The sequence below is a fragment of the Seriola lalandi genome, unplaced genomic scaffold, assembly GCF_002814215.2.
Source record: "Seriola lalandi dorsalis isolate HSWRI2012SDOR001 ecotype SW California unplaced genomic scaffold, Sedor1 jcf7180002054566, whole genome shotgun sequence".
Taxonomy (NCBI): Eukaryota; Metazoa; Chordata; class Actinopteri; order Carangiformes; family Carangidae; genus Seriola; species Seriola lalandi.
The window spans coordinates 1,078,968-1,099,120 of NW_019525119.1; the positions used below are offsets into that span (position 1 = coordinate 1,078,968).

Here is a 20,153-nt window from a genome sequence, read left to right on the forward strand (position 1 = left end):
CTTGAGAGCTGGATGTCAAAACTGAGTGGACCCAGTGTTAGTTATCCTCACAGTGTGTAACATGTCTGCACACCTGGGTTATGAGGGTTCTGCTGGAAAAATAACAGTACAACATTTGGGTGGAAAATGTTTAGATGTCAAGGTAAGGTTCATGTGCAGGTGATGCTGGCAGCTAGTCGGAGGAAAAAGAAGAACATTTTTCATTTTCATGTGATTATTTGTCAAAGAACGTGGTTTTTGTTAATTGCGCTTAAACTTGTGTAATTACTGTGTAATTTTACCAAGAAATCCATGAATCCTTTGTGTTTGTTTTGACTCATGTACTTATTTAGCTGCAACAGTAATTTTTTTAAAATTTTCACAGTGCCAGTACTGTCATTTGATAGTGTAATTTTTGTGTTGGTGGCCACTAAAGTAGTTATAGCTTTTAAATTCCATTAGCCACATTTAAATTTGAACCATGACATGCTGTGTTTACAGGGCTCCTTGTTGCTAGGAGTTTTCAGTCCGGCCGTTTGCCATCACACTGATTGTGCCAAAGCTGCTGATGACTCAGCACATGTTGAACTAAAGCAAAGGTAACATATACATTAGTGGGAATCAACGCTTATACTAGCTGGCTAGGCTAACTAGCTTCCACTCGTCAAGGGGAAAAGCTTGCTAGATCCCAGTTTGTGTGTGAAATACAAACTTTAAAGCATGATGGATCCTTCCAGACAGACATATGGTCAACCCAGTGAAGTTACATCGAAGCCAAACACAGACCTGCCTAGTTTTATCACTGGATACAATGTAAAGATTTTATTTTTGAATACAGGTGTTTTATAAATTATTTTCTACACAAAGTTAACAGCGCACACCTTAACCTGGTTTCCAATTTGAGACTTGTATGACCAGCATGCACCTCAGCCATACTTGCTCATGGCGAGCAGTGGAGTGCTAGTCTTGCTGGTTTATTCTGCACTAACTGAACCTTATCCAGCACTTTTTTGTAACACCGGGTTACTCAGCAGTAATTGAGGAGAGACAATACAACAACATCTTGTTTATGTATTTATATGTAACATTGTTAAATTGCCTTTAAGAAAAGAGAAGAGCAGTGCTCCTCAAACAGCCTCCCTGGAAGACACCTTAATTTACAGTCCTTCATTTTAAAAAGACCTTTTGTGATTGAGATGAGTAGTGGCCAATCCATGTAACTACAGAAATATTAAAACAAGAAACACCAAGTTTTGGTAAAAGTGTCTCATGTACTATTAAATCAAATACAGCACAAAAACTAAAATAAAAACTACATAGAACTGCACCAACCAGTTACAGTCTGTATCAATCAACATTAAGTTTGTTTGTAACTTGCTGATAGGACAACTACTGGCACCTTAAATTGTGTTTCTCAATTGTAAAAGTTTCCAATCAAGGTTATTGCATTAAGCTAGTTTAAGCCCTAAACATAATGTGCTTATACTAACGGAATGTGTTGCATGAGAAGCTTCATAAAGCACCTTATTTATACTTTTTTCCTTGACTCACCAGTCAAGCCTCTTCTTACTGTGCATCGACTGTAAATTTATAGCTACAAAAAGTGCTGCACTGTAATTTTTGTAATAGCAGTTTGGTTAGAGTTGTAAATGGAGATACACACCATCCCTCAACCGCCATGACCCGCCCCAATGCCAAATTTAAACATCAGTAATGTGCACTGGTGTCTGAAATTCCATTGTGAAAAGTTAAATTTAAATATTGATGATATGCATCATAACTATTGTAATCAGACATCCCAAGCTTCACCTCCATTATTAATTGTCCAAAGCATAATGATTTATTGTAGTGCTGCAGAATGATTATTAATTTTCTGGTTGATTATACCTGTGGGCGGCAACAACACTGTTCTGCATATAAGCATCTGCTAAATGAAAAAGTATTCTTCACATAAAAAGATGTCCTTGGAGAAACAACAGTTCATTTTTACTTTAATCAAACATATGTAAAAGTGCTGTTGATTAAGGTACTGTGGCATGCATTCACAGGGGAAATATGTAATAAACATTATCAGATGATTTTCTTTGTTCAGACCTGTAAGGGAAAAGAAAACTTTATTGTGTATGCAGTTAAGTCCAGGATTCTTTTGAATCATTTGCACGCTGTAACTTGGCAAAGCACTTAAGAGCTGCACCCCCCAAACTGCACCTGCACTGCAACAAAAACGTGCAGCCCCAGTATATCACACTGGCTGTGACACTGGTGGTTTACATTCCAAAGGAACAGCGGAGAGTGACAGGAGTGTGTGTACAATACAAGCTGCTCTCAGCCAGGCATGTCTGGGTACGCCTGAGCCGCAAACAGCAGGCCAAGTTCAAACTTCACGTCAAGATTCGCTGGGATCTCAACACTTGGGAGGAATGCACAGGTGCGGACACTCTGCAGGAGACAATCCCTGCTAACACTTGATCAATTTGACAGTTCACAGGGCTGAGGCCAATGGCAAGTTCCTGTGGGATTGCGAAGGGCCTCGCGCAACAAAAGAAAGAAGTCCGCTGAGCTGTTTGTCCCTGCATCCAGTTTTGTAGTGTCCTAGCCGAGTAGATCAGTGTCCTCCTGCTCATTCACAGCATCACAGCTGATGGTTGTGTAATAACACTTTTACTCTGATAAGCTTGGCATGGGTATCCAGCGGCATATTAATCTATCCATGTCAAATTAATCAATGCTGGTCCTCTTAACCAACAGGCTTCCACTTACCTTTACTAACATCAGCTGGCATGTTTTATCAGGGATCACCTTCCTATAGAGCACTGCATATATTTCTATAATGATAAATAAAGATAAAGTCGTCGTTTTGCAGCTCTTTTATTTATATTCTGCACTAAGCAGTTTCACTGTCAGAGAGGAGCATGATCTCAGAAGCGAGTATCTGAAGAGCTCTATTTGCAGCTTCATTGATCACAAGAGATATCAGTGTCCCTCAAACAACATTTCCCAGGACTTTCATTAACTAAATTAAATTACATATCCAATTAAAGTGCTTCACTCATAAAATTGGAGACGAAAGGCATGATGTAGTATTTTAATGATACTGATTAGAGATGTTGCTTAACATCACAGTCGTCTCATCCTAAATTAGATGTATATTTATTTGGAATAGTACATTTGACACACCAGTGCTGTGGAGGGAACGCCGCGCTCTGTTCACCCCCATCCTCTCCGGCCACTGAGAAGGAGAGGCAGATTCATTAACAGACCTTTGCAGCCAATGAAGACAGGTGGCAATAATCCTGACAAGAGACAGATATGAAGCCTCTCATACAAAACCAATTTCAACTGCACTCCATTTTTCAAAAGCTCATCAGGGTGAAGAACGACGGAGTTGAACCCGTGTGGCTGCAGAATTTGTTTCTCTCTGATTGCCTTGTCAGGATATCTTATCCGATGGCAGATGACCAAAACCCCACCCGTCACAGACAAACTCTTCCTCTTTTTCCGTCTCTGACACACAAACTGTCTCACACAATGCATTCTCTGTCTTACCCACTCACATACACTTAAGCACATCCTCTCATACTGTCTTACACTTCCCCACAAGGACCCGCTCAGCCACAATTGACCATCCGCCAAGTGTCTATCGGTGCGCCTGTCAAGCTTTCTGTTCTCACACAGCACATGTGCAGTTAGCAGTAACAGGGAAAGATTTACCACTTGAAATCCGTAATAATTAATATTTGAAATAGAGGTAGACAAAAACAAGTTTCTCATCTTTGCTCAGCAGCCTTTTCTTTTTTCGCTGACTGAAATGACAGCTATCACGGGCAGATTTTATCAACCACAACCAGCTAGCTATTTAAGATAATGTTAGTTACATGAGTGGTTTATTTTCAAATGACCTAGCAATATGGTATCAAATATGCATTTGATGGCTACATGATGTCATGCTATAAGACTTTAGCTGAAGCTGAATGTCAAAAGGTGAATAAGTTTTAACCTTCACTAGTTGATGATCCATGTAGAAAACTTGGAAATAAAGGCACAGCATTCTCCTTGTGTTGAAATGTTGACCCGGTTAGTCCATTTCAAATCAAACAGTTATCAAGTTAAGATCTTAGTTAACAACTTTGGGTGGTGTTGCTGGAAGGTAAGATTGGCTAAGTCCGCTAAAAAGCTGGATAGAGCTGCTGACTGAACCCAAACTCATATGTGATACTATCCAGGAATGAATCCCTTGGATTTATTAAGGGGAACTGGATATCACTTTCCAGGATGGTGCCCTATTCATTCCTGTGAAAGTTGTTCACTGGGCACATGAACCAAAAAAGCCTCTGTGGGCTTTCGGACACTTCTGTGTTTTTTGGCCCATAAAGCATGCACTCTAGGGTTCAACTAAGCTGGATGAGAACATGCATGTGTGTGCATCACCTGATGCTGCCGAGAGTCGCAATACCGAGCGGCAATTGCGCCAAAATCACCTCACAGCCCAGCATTGTACCTGAGGGCCTGTGGTTCCCAAACAGTGGATGTGGTAGTCCTGAATTGGGCTTTTATTTAACATAGTCTAAAACTTCACAAAATAATGTAGATAGCTAAAGATACACAAACCTTTGGCATTGCAACAACACTGGTTACAGGTTGGGTAGTATGCAAATTCAGTGTGGACATGGCAATAAACAAACAGCTTAATCCGTTCCTCACAGTTCTTTGTTTTAAAAAGACAAAAAAAAAAAAAAAGACTCCAGCCTCCAAACTCTTTAGATACCTCGTACCAGAGCCCCATGCTTCACAATCTACACAGAGGGTGTGGTTAACAAATTTATAATTCTAATGTCAAACAATTGACATTGATTATTGCTTATTTACACTGCATAGTTTTGCTGATCTAATTCATCAAAAGTGTTGCCTCTAAAACTTTTCAGTTGACTCAAAAAACCTGCAACATAAAAGTTAACAGGAATCAGCTGCAGCACAAACTAAATTGTTTCCATACAGGGCATTGATTCTGACTGTTGATCTTTGTTATCGTTTTAGGTACAGTGAGCTTATTCATCTGAAGAGAATGGACCCTATTCTGTTTGAAGTGATACAATCAGCAGTACATTACAGTAATGCTACTTTACATTAGCAATTAGTATATAATCTCCACTTCCATTATTGTGATTGAGCATGACCGTGTTAGGGATATGCATATGTAACATCCTCTCTCTTCCTTTTCACCACTCCAGCTAACCCTGCTCAAGAGAGCCTATGTGGTCGATGATAGGATCTACCCTGACTGTCCAAACACCGCTCCCTCAGGAACATTAATTTCCAAGCAGTCCCAAGAGTGAATCAAAAGAGAGAAAGCTCACTGAGCATGAAGAGTAGGGAGTGGAAACCACACTTCTTGATTAAAATAGTCAATTTTTTTTCTCCGGGACAATGTATAATGGCAAATTAATTTCCGAGAGATTAATGTACAAGGTAAATATTTTAGTGCGAGTACTTATCTTCTAAAAAGTCAGCGGATGGACACCTCTTCACTCCCTTCCCCCTGCCTTAGTTTTCCCAGTGTGTGTTGAAACAGCTTCGACGCATAAGGAGTCTAATGAGAGAAGAGATTCCAAGCTGCCTGATGGCTCTCATCAATCACCTTTCTCCTTTGGAGGTGTGATGCCGGCCGGGGGAAGGGGCCATGGAGGGACGTTTGGGAGGGAAGGCATCAGGCTTTTAATCTCAATAGGTTAATAGACTTTCTTGTCTGGTCCTTCTAAGTAGAACTTCATCCCTGTTGTTAGCAAACAAGCAGCATGTACACAGGAGACTGTCTCAGGAGCTGCTTGGCATTTCCACAGTTAATTTGTGTTGCACTTGAAATTAGGAGATCTAACTAAAGTTAGTCGATACACCGATTACCATTTAAAGCGTACTACTGCGCCAGTTTACGAAAAAAAAATCCAGATCTCTACCGCAGCAGGCATACATGATAAATTCATTTATAATCGTAAACTTCTAAACTACACAGGACACAATACTACGATTAATGACTCAAGCATGTAACAAGTGTAACGTTGTGTTGAAACTGAATTGCATGTTAGCTAAACCTCTTCCCTGAGCAGTGAATGTCTAACCTAAAGTGAGAGGATGTCCCACATTGTCCTGGATTCAAGCTGGGTGTCCCGAGTCCCCAACAGATATCTTTAAAAAACTCAAACGTCCCGGTTTTCAACATTCACTACCAGTTTGTCCCAGTTTTCACCACAATTAAAATAATAATTCTAATATTATACTTGTTTTGCACTTACTTAAGACATTTATCATGTTCTGTCCCACTCATTATTACCTAACCCAATATAAAAAGATAAAACGATGCACCATGCGTCTGAATTCAACATATTCTGGCCAGTATGTGTGTCGTTGTCAAGGCTGTTGCTAACCTATCAGTCATAGGCAAGCGTCATAGGCTATGACAGTGGCGGCTCTTCCTGACAGAACCTGTCATTGTGCTAACTGTTAGCTGTCATTCCGAAGTCGTCTTTTCGGGAAGAGTTCATGGCTTCCATAGTGTTAAAAAGATGCCCATGGTATAAAAGAGCCATGTGGTGCATTTTTCCAACCCAGTTTAGATGAAACCACGCCCACTTCCGTAAGACAAAAGCCTCGACAGAAGTTGGTGTGTTTTAATCTAAACTAGGTTGGAAAGAAAATAGTGTCCTGGTTTGGGAGTTTGAAAATATGGTCACTCTTTTTCTAATCATACCTTAGAAAACATCACAAACTGTGGCTAGTCTGTCAAGCTTTAGAGAGTCATTCTTTTCATCTTTCAAGTTTGTGAAAAAAAATGTAAAGAAAACTGTGTTTGCTCTTAGTAAAGTTGTTAATGTTTTCATGCCTTGCTAACTAGTTTATGATATAAAGCGTTAAGATAGTGGTATTTCCAAGCACAGGGGCGAGTGCAGAGGATGGATGATAGTATAGCACAGTTTGAACTAACGTTAGTGGCTTCGTCATGCAATTTCCAACTTTGCCTGTAAAAGCAAAACATGTTCAAATATACAAAAGCATAAAGCAAACCTAGCTAGCTAGCTGATATAATCTAACATCTATAATTTCAGCTATCAAAAGTGACACTAACTAGCTAAAGATGAAGCCTGCTAGCATACTTCTGTCTGAAATCAAGGGATCATTGTTTCCAAAATGTCTTTTGAATTTCAAGTGGCATCTGCGACTGTCATCACTGTAAACACACATGAAGTCCTAGAATTCAAAGTCTAACAGGCGTAACAAAAATGTGTGTCTGTCTACCACGGTATGCTGTATCATTACTTATATTTGTTAGTAGTTTGTTCTACGCTGAACATTACATCTGAGAAGATTACACTAAACCTTTTTTTTTTGTTTTATTCATTGGTGTTTGATTTTGTATCAGAGAGTGTTACAGTCATTTAAATAGCAGGTCAAACACGTCTGACCATGAGGATAATATTGCATTTGTCCCTTTATCCCCTTTGCGGTACTAATGTGGCAGCTCAGCTTAATTAATTATCACCATGCTGGACAATGTGTATGTGGTTGTACTTCTAAAGGGAGAGAGGGTAATGTGGAAAATATGCAGAAAATGTATTTGGGTTGACCGTCTGGCTATTAATAATGATTGTGTTTGGATAAATAGTGCCCTACTTTCAGAATCTGTGGATCTAAATATTCCCAATAGGCTGCCTCCCTCTTGTATTGATTGATTGGTATAGTGTTTAAAGGTCATAGTCATAAAACATCAGGTTGTAATTAACACACTGTGATTTTTAACCAGTGGTTAATGTATGGAGTGTTGACTTTTATAGCTTGTTTCTCAGTGCAGTGTTTGGATTACCACGTGTTATTTGAATTTAAGATTAGGTTCAGAGCAAAGGTAACTTCTGACAAGACAGTGTTCCCTCACCAAACAGGGTCAGGTAAGTCTGCCAGGCCTGTGATACATATCCTCATATAGTGTGTATTTAATCCTGGTTTCCTAGGAATAGATGGACCATTGTGTCTCCGTTTTCCAAACCACTCGCCTCCAAAATACTAAAAACCTGCTTACATTCCATGCAGGGTCACGTGGAGACAAGACAGATGTGATGGTCTGTCTCCTTATGGTTACTTCACTCAGCTTCTTCGCAGATAATTAATTTGGCTGAGGGAATACAATAAACATTTTGAGCTGCTTTTAACCTGATTCAAACTGTCTTGACCTTGAAATGACTAAAAGCCGAGATCCCACTGATGGATGTGACGCTAAGTGCTTCATTTAAATGTGCCTTTTCAGGGTTGTCACCAAATTGTGTTCAATTGCTTTTAGTCATCAAAAACCTTAAAGACTGACCACCACATTTAGTCCCAATTTTCAAAGCTTGTGTTGTCAGGTTCCACTCCCTAAATTTCAAAGAAGGCATTCATTGTGTGGCAACACATTCGCTCTGTTATTACCTTGGGAGTTGAGTCTATTCATATTTCCTCTAAGATTGAAAACACGTGTTTTGGTTTGAGAGGACATTTATCTGAATATCTGGGCTTTCTTTGGCAAAAAGGATGGAATAAACTCACAATTTGTCTCTCTGTGTGCACCAGAAAAAACTCAGAAGAAACTAGTTTGTGTTATGAAGCCAAATACAAAAAAGATTCATAAATTCAACATTAATTTTTAATTTATATACGATTCATTTAATAATCATTTGATACAAATTGAATTTCAGATGTAATAATTTCTGAATTATTAGCTGCCATAGATATTTAATATTATGACCTGACTGTGATCTACAGTCGTAGATGGTCAAGAGTAATGTTAAAAATGAACCAGCAATTTAAAATGTTTCATGATTCATTTGAAAAATTACCACTTTTACTGACTTGCATGGCTCCAATGGCTCAAACCAATTGATCCAGTAGGACAGGATGCGTGACATTAACACCAGATTTACAAATTAGTTGGCTGTAATGTTTATCTGATAATTCTTGGTGTCCTATTCATAAAGATAATTTGTAATCACAAAAACACAAAAAGGTTGTTTTTTATCTGGCTGCACCACCGCTCCACCTTGAGAAGGAAAAATCAACACAAAAGAACCCGATATGAATTGGAAACCACAAACTCAGTAATTAAATCAGAGCGACTAAAATCAAAGGAGGCAAAAGTTCAGGATCTGAATGCAATGAAATGGACCAGTTCCTTAGAACCTACTGACATAGCTCACTTGTGGAGGAGCAAGCCCAGACAGAAAGGGCTGAGTAATGAAGATGGATGCATTCTGTTATCAGGCAGCCACTTACTGGGGCCTGATGTAACCTTAAACACTGAGGATAGCTCAGTTGCACAAAGAAGCTAATTAATGAATAGCAGCCATGAAAGAGGACAAGGCAAGTGTGCATTTGCAGATGAATTCCAGACGCTAATCAAACACTGTTCAAGTGGTTTGGTTTGTCTCCAGAGCAAGGCGATATTTGGCGAGGATTTAAGGCAGTGTTTGCATGCTGGCTTGATGACTGCATGCGTGCTTCAGTGTTTTAATGCATGGGTATAGGCCTGTGTGTGTATTTATATGTTATGTGTGTATATATATTGTGTGGTGTGTGTGTTTATATGGGGGTTTTTTGTACAGTTTTTGTTTTAGTATGATTCAAACAGGTCTGGCATTGTGCTAATTAACAACTGTTTCAGCCAGTTGACGATACAGTCGGCCAATGAGAGATTTGTAAGTGGGATTAAACAATGGTCATCTTCCTCATTACTAGGTACCTAGAGCTTCATCCATAAAAAAAAACTAACATCAGAAAATAACTGCCACAAGCCTGGACACTACCTGCTCAGCACCAAACAGCAGAGAGACACAGTTAGCGACAAGCTGGTGGACATTTAGCAGCAGATATTTCCTTTAGGAATTGGTAGAGACCAAAAACAACAAAAACAAAAACAAAACAGTCGCCAATCAACTTAACAGGTGATAATGGCAGTGTGGTGTTACTAACTTGTTTCCCAACCCAGGTTTAAATGAACCATTTCTAGCAACTGCTCCTGCTGCTGAAAATGCTGTCAGCAGGGCAGATGTGTCACGGTGCCGATTGTTTGGTGCAAAACAAAAACCCTCTCAGAAAGACCTTCAGCTCAGGTTTCAGACTGACTTCAGATTACTTTGTAAAATGAATGTCGTGTGTCTTTTATTAACTCATGACCTTCATGATGAAAGGTAAACTAATTGCTCTGATAACTTTTCAGAGTTGTAAAATCCTGTCTCGGGGAATGACAAACTGTCAATACTTCGGACTCTGATGTTACCCGAACTGGACTTCCTAGCTTTTGGTCTAAACGCCTGCTGAGAGTCTATGATCATGTTGTACCTATGTGTTTTGAGCTGAATGCTGATGTCATCAGGCTAACATGCTCACAATAACAGTTTTAACATGTTGATGTTTTGCCAATATAATGATTGCCATGGTTACCATCTACGTTTAAGAAATTAGAATGCTAACGTGTGCTAATTTAAATTCATTCTTAAATTAATTTAATGTAAAGTTTTTGGTCATAAACCAAAGTTTGGAGAAAGGGAAATGTTGACTTGGTGACGGCGCTGGATGAACAGTCTGGGGATCGACTCAATGACCAACATTGTCTTTCCTAGAACCACAATGCTAACGTAGCTTCGACCTCCCGTTGTGTTCCTGGCTTTACATCCTTGTTTATGCATCTTAAACTAGAACCATGTTATATGTGGCTGAACAGTACGACCGTGTTACACCATGAGTGCTCACGCTTGCTTATCGTCTCTGTCTCTGTCGTTATCCAGTACCAGCTCCAGTGGAGCTCTCCATGGAGGTCGGTGAGCTTCCAGTGGCAGACGTGGCTTGTGCTGATCACAGTGTTTGTTTTGCTGGGTCTGGTGCCTTACGTCGTTCACTGCATGATGACCGCGTTCACCAGCCCTCCTCCTCCCAGCACCTTTAAAGTGGCGGCGGCCTCCTTTGGTCTGCTAACAGAGATCCTGCTGATCAAGTGAGTGTTTACATTTTTAACTCTGTATTTCTTAAGCTTCATATATGTACTTGTTAGAATTGAAGTACCCTTGGTCTGATCGTTGTATAACACGCCGAACACAGTCTGAATAACGAGTGATTAAAATTATGATTGTATTCCGGGCCTAGCCGTGTTTTCATCTGTCAAGTGCAAACAGTATTTTCCAGTAATATTTCATCCTTTTGTGAGTTTCAAAACAAGAAGCGGTGAGCATCCGTGTCACCCAAATAATCATCTCTGAAAACATTCTGTTGTCCAACCCCCAACACCCCTCCTCACCCCCACCCCTCTTGTTTTCACTTAGTCTTCTTTCCCATTTTGATATTGCTAATTGGAACAATGCCTGCGGTTCTGTAAACCATTAGTAAATGAACAGTCTGTTTTTATTAACATCTAACTTGTAAATAATGAATTAGATTGCTGGCATGGACAATATCTACTATATCTCTGTGATTAGAAAGCAACATGTGAAGAATACTGTAATCAGATTACAAATACAGATTACGTAATCTGTAATTGCCTAACTCATTCAAACTGCACATTACAGAAAAATACTCACCGGATTACCAACGATTATGTTTGAAAAAAGATAATGATGGTCACAACAGCATTTTTGAAAATAAAACCACACTCTTAATGTGATTTTAGTGACGGACCTTTGTCACTCAGTCAATCAGATGAATGCTGGGATGCAGAAGCTCCTCTGCTTTATAAAATTCATTCTAAAATATGATGGTAGTAGTAGAGGTGAAGTAGAAGCAACCCTCCGACCCTTAACTCCTCTTCAGGCCATAGCAAAAGTATCCCTCCATCCTCCAGTATTTGTCTTAACTAAAATAAGAGGCTGTTTGTAATTAACTCAACAAGGCTCGTAACATTTTTTTTTCCCCCCTTTAACTGCTTTTGCGAGGAATGTGGCCAGTGAGCTGGTAATTAATAAATATGGTTGCACTGGTAATGTGCTTCTGCATCATTATGCTATTGAAGCCCTTATCCGCCCTAACAACGAGCTGTAATTTTATGACAGGAAATTGGTTTGTTTACAACACGTTCAGCAGCTTCAGACGAGCTCCATTCTTGGCTGATCTCAGCTGCAGGTATTTGCTCATTGTTTGAGCTGAAAGAGGTTCAACTATGTTGTCATGCTAACACTTATACTGCTAGAATACAGACACTTTGTTAATGTCTATGAATCATTCACAATGATAAACAATAAACAGAAAAATTAATGAATTATTCGTACATACTTGTGTTGTTTTGAAGCCTAACTCGGCCGAACTTTGAGGGTATCTGACTGCACTGAACAGGTTTGCTGTCAGCTGATGTTTACATTATTACTGGTACAGTGGGAAGGTTGGTGGGTGCCCTTATTAGGATCGGTGGGCCTCACAGACTCATGCCCCATGGTGCCTGTGCTGCCTGGGATGTGCCAGCCTCCTGCTGCCCCCTGTCAGGGTGCATCTTAGTCACTCCTCAGCCCCAGGGGGGAAGTCCTTGTAAGACGCAACCCCCCTCATCTCTCACCCACCACACACACCCTGTTCATCTCTGAAACAGGGCTTTAAGACAAAGATAAACAAGTAAACAGTTGGGGCTGACCTTTTTTATTGGGTTGCACCTGTGCTGTGTACTCATGATCATTTACGCTGTCTCTTGATGAAATGGTAACATGCAGTAATGCCTGTCTAATGGAAAGGGGGGGGGGGTTAAAACATTTTGCTACCCTCTCAGTGATTGAGCCTCTGTGTCTCTGTTACCTGTTGTAAGTTACCATGGCTACATCACCTCAGAGACAGGTTTGGTTTGCTGTAAAGCAATTAAACACTGTAGACAGATATTTTTGTCACCAAAATTAGTGATTGCAGGACAGGTCTGAAAAAATATAATGTAATATTGTGGTTGCAAAAGTGTATTTCCAACATAATGAGAATGTATGGTCATTTTGTGAACCAGTGCAATGCTTTTTACCTCTTCTGTTTATTTTAATCCGAACATCAATTTTATACGTTTAAATCACAGGTGTTACAGGTGCTGTGATGGCGACCACTGCATTAGTGAAAAAAGTTGTAGAAATTTTATTTTTGTCTTCAGAAGGAGCTCCGCAAAAGCTGATAAATTACCTCAAGTGATGTCACTAGAGTCAGCGTCGGTTGCGGCTGAAGGAGGCCTCTGTTGCCTCCTCATCTTTGCTGGAGTCTAGAGGCTCTATGCTACATTAGCCGCTACTAGCGTAACACACCCAAATCCCAGACTGTCAGCGATCAAATTGTATTGTGGGTAATGCAGTCATCACGTTTGGACAAGAAAGTGTAGAATAAAAAAGACAATATTCCTGCTGCATTCATTTTGATTAGATTTTTTTTTTTCTACATAGTTAGTCTGACAATGTTACAGGGGAGCAATGCTAAAGAAGAGGAGTGATCTTTTAAAAGGATAAGGTCACCAGTATTCTATAATGTCAAATCTTATTTAAAGACCAAAACCAAATCTGGATTGATCTTACTAATAGAGCACCAGTTCAAAATCTTTTAAAACACATCAGCCACACCATTACACGGGCTGACAGGTGACTTTATTACCATGGACATACAACAAATGCACTATTTCCTCCTGCTTGAGAAATGTTTACTGAAAACTACAGCTACCAAAACTATTTTAAGAAATTATTTTAATGAAACTAAATTAGGTTTTAAATGAAACTATATATTTGTGACTTGTTTTCAAAGATTTACATCTTCAGTAGGAACCAATGGGCTCGGGGCTGAGTGTCAGACAGAATAGAGGAGTTGTAAAGTACTGAGAGACGGACTATCACAATAAGGAACATATAGAATAATTTCAGATTAACACTGCATGATAATCACTTGTGTTTAGTTTGTCCTGCTATTATAAAGACGTTTTATCATTACATATTGGATGCAGGAATAGAAAAGGGTGCAGTGTAGCTTTAGATTGAAGTGCTAAAAGCCACAAAATGACATAATAGGAGACCCTCTGAATTGTGTTCAGGCTCAACACTGTGTCCTTTGTTCTTCCTCGAGGTCTCCTTACAAACTTCCTTCACATTCATCTTTCTCATTTCCATCTAAGTCTATGCAACTCTTGACTTCCTTTCACAAAAATTTTGAACCCCCAAAAACAATCTGTTTAGCCCTCATCCTCTTTCTGCAGGTCTGTTATTGGACAGATTCACAAAGTCACATGACATTTGTCAGGCTTGAACTGCCTTTCAGAAGGCTGTCACACAATATGCGCCCTCTCCTTCCTTTACTGTCATGGCAAGGAGTCGCGGCGCTGAGACAGTGCCCTGACCATGCAGCTCCGCACTGTGAATTTTTATATGCCATTGCCTGGAGGTTAGAAACTCTCATTATGCCGTGTTAGATTTATTAAAATAGATTATGGAAATGTTAATTAAGTCATTAATTACATTATTTAAGCAGCATTGACAGATAAGGGAGTGTGTATGTGTATGTGTGTGTGTGTGCAAGGGGGGTGTCAAGCTCCCTGGGTGGTTTAAAAGGATGTGATTGGTGACAAGGGACACTGTGGAGATGGCGTCTAACCGCTAGCGCTGACATGATACAAAGTGGCCTACACTGCTCTCTCACCTCACGCTACTGTCTGCAGCAGTTTGCAGAGCTGCCTGAGGACGAGTAGCTCATCGCCCTTTTGCATATATAAGTCTACACAAGGGTACAAATGTGATTTTTTTTTTTTTTTTTTTTTTTTTTGAAGGAACAACTACACAAACATACGGGTCACAAATTAAAGGAAAAACCTGAAAAATGAGCGGAGAAACAGGATGAGAATGCCCCCATGCATAGGGTACGAGCGGTCAGTGAGTGGTTTAATGGGTATGGAAATGATGTGAATCATATGTTGCGTTCTCTCACAGTCACCAGATCTCAACTTAATGGAACGCTTATGGCAGATTTTTGGACCCACAATCATCTAAACACATAATGAGGGGAAGTAGACCTTCAGAAACTTGTCGAATCAATGCCAAGGAGCAGTGAAGTTGTTCTCGTAGCACGTGCTGCCCAACACCTGACTAAGACACTTGATGCTGGTTTTTCCTTTAATTTGTCAGCCGTCTGTAAGTTGGGAGAATTTGAGGAAAGAGAGAGAACGATAAACACAGTTTGCATTCAGCTTTCCATTTTCCTTTTGTGTGAACATTTGAACAAAGTATTTGCTGTGACATTTGAGCAAAGGCCTCAAACCATATTTCCAGGCGGTTCCAAATGAAAACACAACGGCACAATTGTAAGATGAATTACCCACAAGTTGATACTATGGACTCTCTTATCTGTTGACAGTTTAGTTACCACAAAGCACAAGAAATGTGTTTTCCAATTCTCTGAGAATTGAGCTTTTCTCTTTCCCATCAAACCTATATTAAGGGAGGGAAAATTGCTCTGATCACACTTGATAAGAACAAATGATAGATGTTGTAAACAAGCAGAATGCTTCAATTCTGATCTGAGGCATTGATTTGCCTCAGTAGACAATTACTATGTGGACTGAGGTTACGCATCCAGTCAATCTGGAAGGAGAGGGATTTTTTGTTTGTTTGTTTGCTGTCCAGTGTATTACTTTGTTCCAAACAACGGTTCCCAAAAATGTCAAATTGTTGAATTACAATTTATTATTGAATGTTATAGATGGAAAAGCACATGTGGAAATAATGAGCATCAGCCTGGATTCCTCTGCTCCTCCCTCAGGTTGCCAGGCAGTACTGAAAGGTGTCTGTCTTGATATTAAGTGGCTGCTGATTGAAGAAAATGATACAGTGTGAGAACGTCCGACCACCTCAGAGTCAAGTTATCATGATTAACTCCTACATCAGTCATATGAACCTCATGATGAACTAACTCGAGATTGTTGGTGTGCACCAACATGAAGAATCCCATGATTGCAATTAGACGTCTCCACAGACTAAATATGCACATTTTTATTTCCTATAGCAACTGAGCACATCGTCAGAGAAGCCGTAATGTACCTTCTGTAATTTCTCTATGTTTTTTTTTAATATATATATATATATATAGTTTTATGATATTGTTTAGTATTTGGTTGTGTTTGGGGTCGATAAAACTTTAAGAGCCTTTGAAACACAATGTATGCACATGCACATTCCCATTAGTTCTTAAACATCGCCCACGACATTATATTAGGTGGAAATTATTAGAGGTTCTTGTAACAGTAATGTACAGCAACAACCTTGTCTCCCATGAATACATTCATATACAGCTAACGTGCATTGAAAAATGGAATGGATTCCACTTTTAGCAATATAACATGAAAATATTTAAATAGAATCCATTTGCAACTTTCCAATACAGAGTGTCTTTCATTATAAATGTTTTTCATTTGTTTTCCGCTCCTACCAACTAAAGCATGGTTAGCAACTAAAATCTGCTCTAACTCAATGCTTTTATATCAACAATGGATGAAGTAAGTGTGTGTAATGTGAGAGATCGTATAGTCACAAAACAGAGAATTATCCCTGAGCTCTGATGTTGCCTCATGGAGCTTTTTAGCGTTTTTCAGCAACTTTTATTTCTTTTTATCCCACCACTCTCATCAGTGTTGTTGAAAAGCTCTTAAAAAAACAAAACAAAAACAAAACCCTCTGTACAGCACCTGTTCATCACAATGAAGCACAAAGACAAAATTAGAGAAAAAAATTAGACAAAAATTAGATCTAGTGAACATAGTGGAGCATTTAGCAGCGAAAGCCAGCTCCAGATACAAAATAGAGCTAAATGGACTTATATTCACCCGGCGGCCAAAAAACATGACTCCAAACAATGCTAATGTTCATCCAGCTACATTTTATTAATTAATGTTGTAGTTTAAAAATGTCACAGTAGTAGAATATGCCCATCAAATGTTCCTTCAGCCCAGTGTGACGCCCTTAAATAGCCCTCCAATACAAATAAAAACATTAAAATTGGATATAAAACAGAGAAAGGTATCTGATCCTCACATTTTAGCACCTTTCAGCTCATTGTTTTGATTTTATGTTTTCAGTGAAAAAGCTCTGCACACATTACTTCATACAGAGTGGAGCATGTAGCAGCTACAGAGCCAGATGTATTTTCATGGTTGGTGGAGACCAAATGGAGTTAAAAGGAGAGTGAATATTGGACTTACATTTGTTGGCAGACCAGAAACTTGACTGTCTAACTTTTTCACCGTATCAGCTCAGTAGGTTTTTATAATATGTTAGGGGTTGTGTTAAACCTTGCTGTGCTGTCCCCAAGCGTCCAAAAATGGTCAATTACTGCAGGTTCAATAGGGGAAGATCATGCTCTTGGTTAAATATTAAAAAAGTCAATGCAGTCCTGAAGCACAAAATTGGATGATTTTACTTTTTTCCAGACAATAGACATGCTTGTGGTTTGTGCTTGTAGTTATGGGCAGATGGACTCTCTCTATGCAGATACCAGTGCAGATTTATTTTTATTTTTTTTAGACCCAACCATCAACGCTGACCACCCAAAGGAGAGCCTCACCTCCTCAGATGGACAGGTTGCCAGTGAACTTAATCCAAGCACCAATGATGTTTCTTCTAAAAATGTATCTGGCAAAGCCAATAAGTAATATGTAAATGTTTTTGGTAGGAGACAGTTTTGAATCTAACACATCATTTTATTCTATTGTTGCAGGTCCACATGTAGATAGTGTTTTGAAGTCGACACGAGACTCATTGAGACACACGAAATATGTCCACGTCCTAAATATTTGGAGAGAATTACTAGACTTTACTGGCACATCATATCAGGAGGCTAAGCAGCGCTCCGAATCCAACAGGAGTTTCCCCACATACACTAAAGACTCAGTTAATGGGAGGAGAGGGATTTAATAATGAGATTAGGATTATGTTATTATACTAACAAAGTTATTTGGGATGAAGTGTGAATGTACCTAATTGAACTTGCATGACAGACATATGTGGGATGACGCAGTCAGACTCTGAGTCCCTGAGTCTGTTCTCCCCCAACATTTGTTCTGTGCTGGTGTTTTCTCAGGTGTCTGGCGAGCTACCTCAGCGGACGTTACCGGCGGGCTGAGCAGAGCTCATTCACCGTCCGGCCCAGGGGCTCTGAGGAGGACAGAACGAGCCCGGGCCGCTGGGAGCGGTCTGAGGCCACTTCAGCGGCAGCAGGTCATGCTTCATCAGCGGCCTCACCCACTCAAGTGGACGCAAGGAACGTGGATGTGTTGAAGAGTGGATTTCTCACCCTTTTCTAAACCACTAGCACAGGGAGTTTACAGAAAAGAGGGCCAGAGAAAATCCTTTGGGTATTAGATGTGTCTAACAGCCATTCAAGACATCACATCAGTTTATCAGTGTGGCATTTATGAGATCTTACACTTTAAAACCTGTTTTTGAGGTGTCAAATATTCTTGTTTTCTTCTCTGTCACACCCTTACACTTTATTCAGTGGATGTATTCTCACATATTGCAAATTGATGATAAGGAAGAGAATGCACGCAGCTTGCATGAGTGTGTTCAGGCTCAGAGAGAGAGAGGAAAAAAAGCCTGAAATCACTCTCTATCCTTAATGATGCCCACACAGAGACAATGGGGCGCCGCTCTGATTAGTGTCACCTGTCCTTGTGCATCTCATCAGCTCCATTATGGCTCCATCTCCCATGCTTCTTCTGCTAATTGAATAGCCTGTGAAGTGGTGACGAGGACGGGGGCGAGAGCAACGTCTGTCCCACTGCTGCTTCAGAAATGAGAGTAAAGCTTCCCAGTGAGACATTAGTTCTTAAAACATAAACCATTATCATACAAATAGAAAAAGTGCCAACAAGTAGCCTTCGTGTTGCATTACCATCATATCATCTATGGGTTATTTTCATATGTAGCATCTTTCAGTTTGCATCTACTGTATGTATTCAGAGAGATGCGATGCCGCACTACACATTTCTTCAGTATATCAGACAGGACGTTCATGTTGGATGTGGCCACAAGACGCTTACTAACATATTTCAGGTATATACTCATATAGTAGCTGCACATAAGAAGTATTGGAAATGATATCGCTAAGGGTTGGAAATGGGAACGTTTGGTTAAAGGATCTGTATTTTTCTGAGTGTCAACAAAATCCATGAGTAGATCAAAATCAACAGTGCGTTAGTCTACCTTCAACACCACCGACTTACCGAACCAGACTGTGGCTCTCAGCCCTCTGGTACTGAGGATGTAAATCTTTAAAAACAATATCGTTTTTTTTTTTTTTATTGTTCAAAGGCTCAGTAATTTCCCAGAACAGCTCATTTTTACTAAACACTACTCAAAATAGCATTAAACTGTTTTTTTTCTTGGGGGACTATTTTCAGCTGCGGATTAACACACATTTGGTGCACCAGTGAGTTTTTATATGCAGCAGCAGCATGATGATTGTGGGACTGAGTCAAAATAAACTACTGTGTGAATGTTAATGGTAATGTCAGAAGATAAAGGAACATGTCACCCAGTGGAACATGAATAAGAAACATCAGGCACCGAGCTTGTTAGTAGGAGAACTTTATTGCTTGTTTTGGTCTTTTCATAGAATTTTTTGATCATATAAAAATTGCTCCTGTAAGTAATAATAACATTTTACTTACCAGGTTAATGGCAGAGATAACTCACTGGATTATAGAGTCTATGTAGGGCTTCAGCCTGTTGTTGAAAAGTTTTTGTACTATATGTGAAAACAAATAAAAAGTGAGGCAGGCCTCAATCTGATGTTTACATTGAACCATTTTCAGGTCTCTCTGTATTAAGTCAAAATAAAATAGATATTTTTCATTTCTGCAAAGAAAACCCTGAAATAAAAAAAGCAGTCTTTTATTTTGATTGGATAAACATTGCCAGCTGTGATGCAGGGCTATAGTGTTGGTGCCTCTCCTGCCAGGCAGCAGCTTTGCTGTTATCTGCATGTGCCTGAGGCACAGCTAATGTAAAAAGATCCTCCTCACTCTGCTCTGTTCTGCTAGCAGTGAGATCTGCAGGCTTATCCTGCCCAGTCCCTCTCCGTTTCACCTCTCGGTCACAGCCAAGTGACTCTCAGCTGTGCACCACCTCAGCTTGGGCTTTCTATGGACAGAATAGAAGACGTACAGCAGTATCTCACTGCTG

At 39.7% G+C, this 20,153-nt stretch overlaps 1 protein-coding gene across 1 annotated transcript in view; it reads left to right on the plus strand.

Annotated features, from left to right (window-relative positions):
* LOC111662585 (uncharacterized) overlaps nt 1-19,773 on the plus strand; it is a 69,255-nt gene extending 49,482 nt beyond the window's left edge. Inside the window, exons 4-5 of the mRNA XM_023416486.2 lie at nt 10,782-10,987; nt 18,049-19,773. Of these exons, the coding sequence (XP_023272254.1) occupies nt 10,782-10,987; nt 18,049-18,271 (429 nt within the window). The 3' untranslated portion in view covers nt 18,272-19,773. The remainder of the gene's footprint in view (nt 1-10,781; nt 10,988-18,048) is intronic.
* Nucleotides 19,774-20,153: the final 380 nt, after the last annotated feature.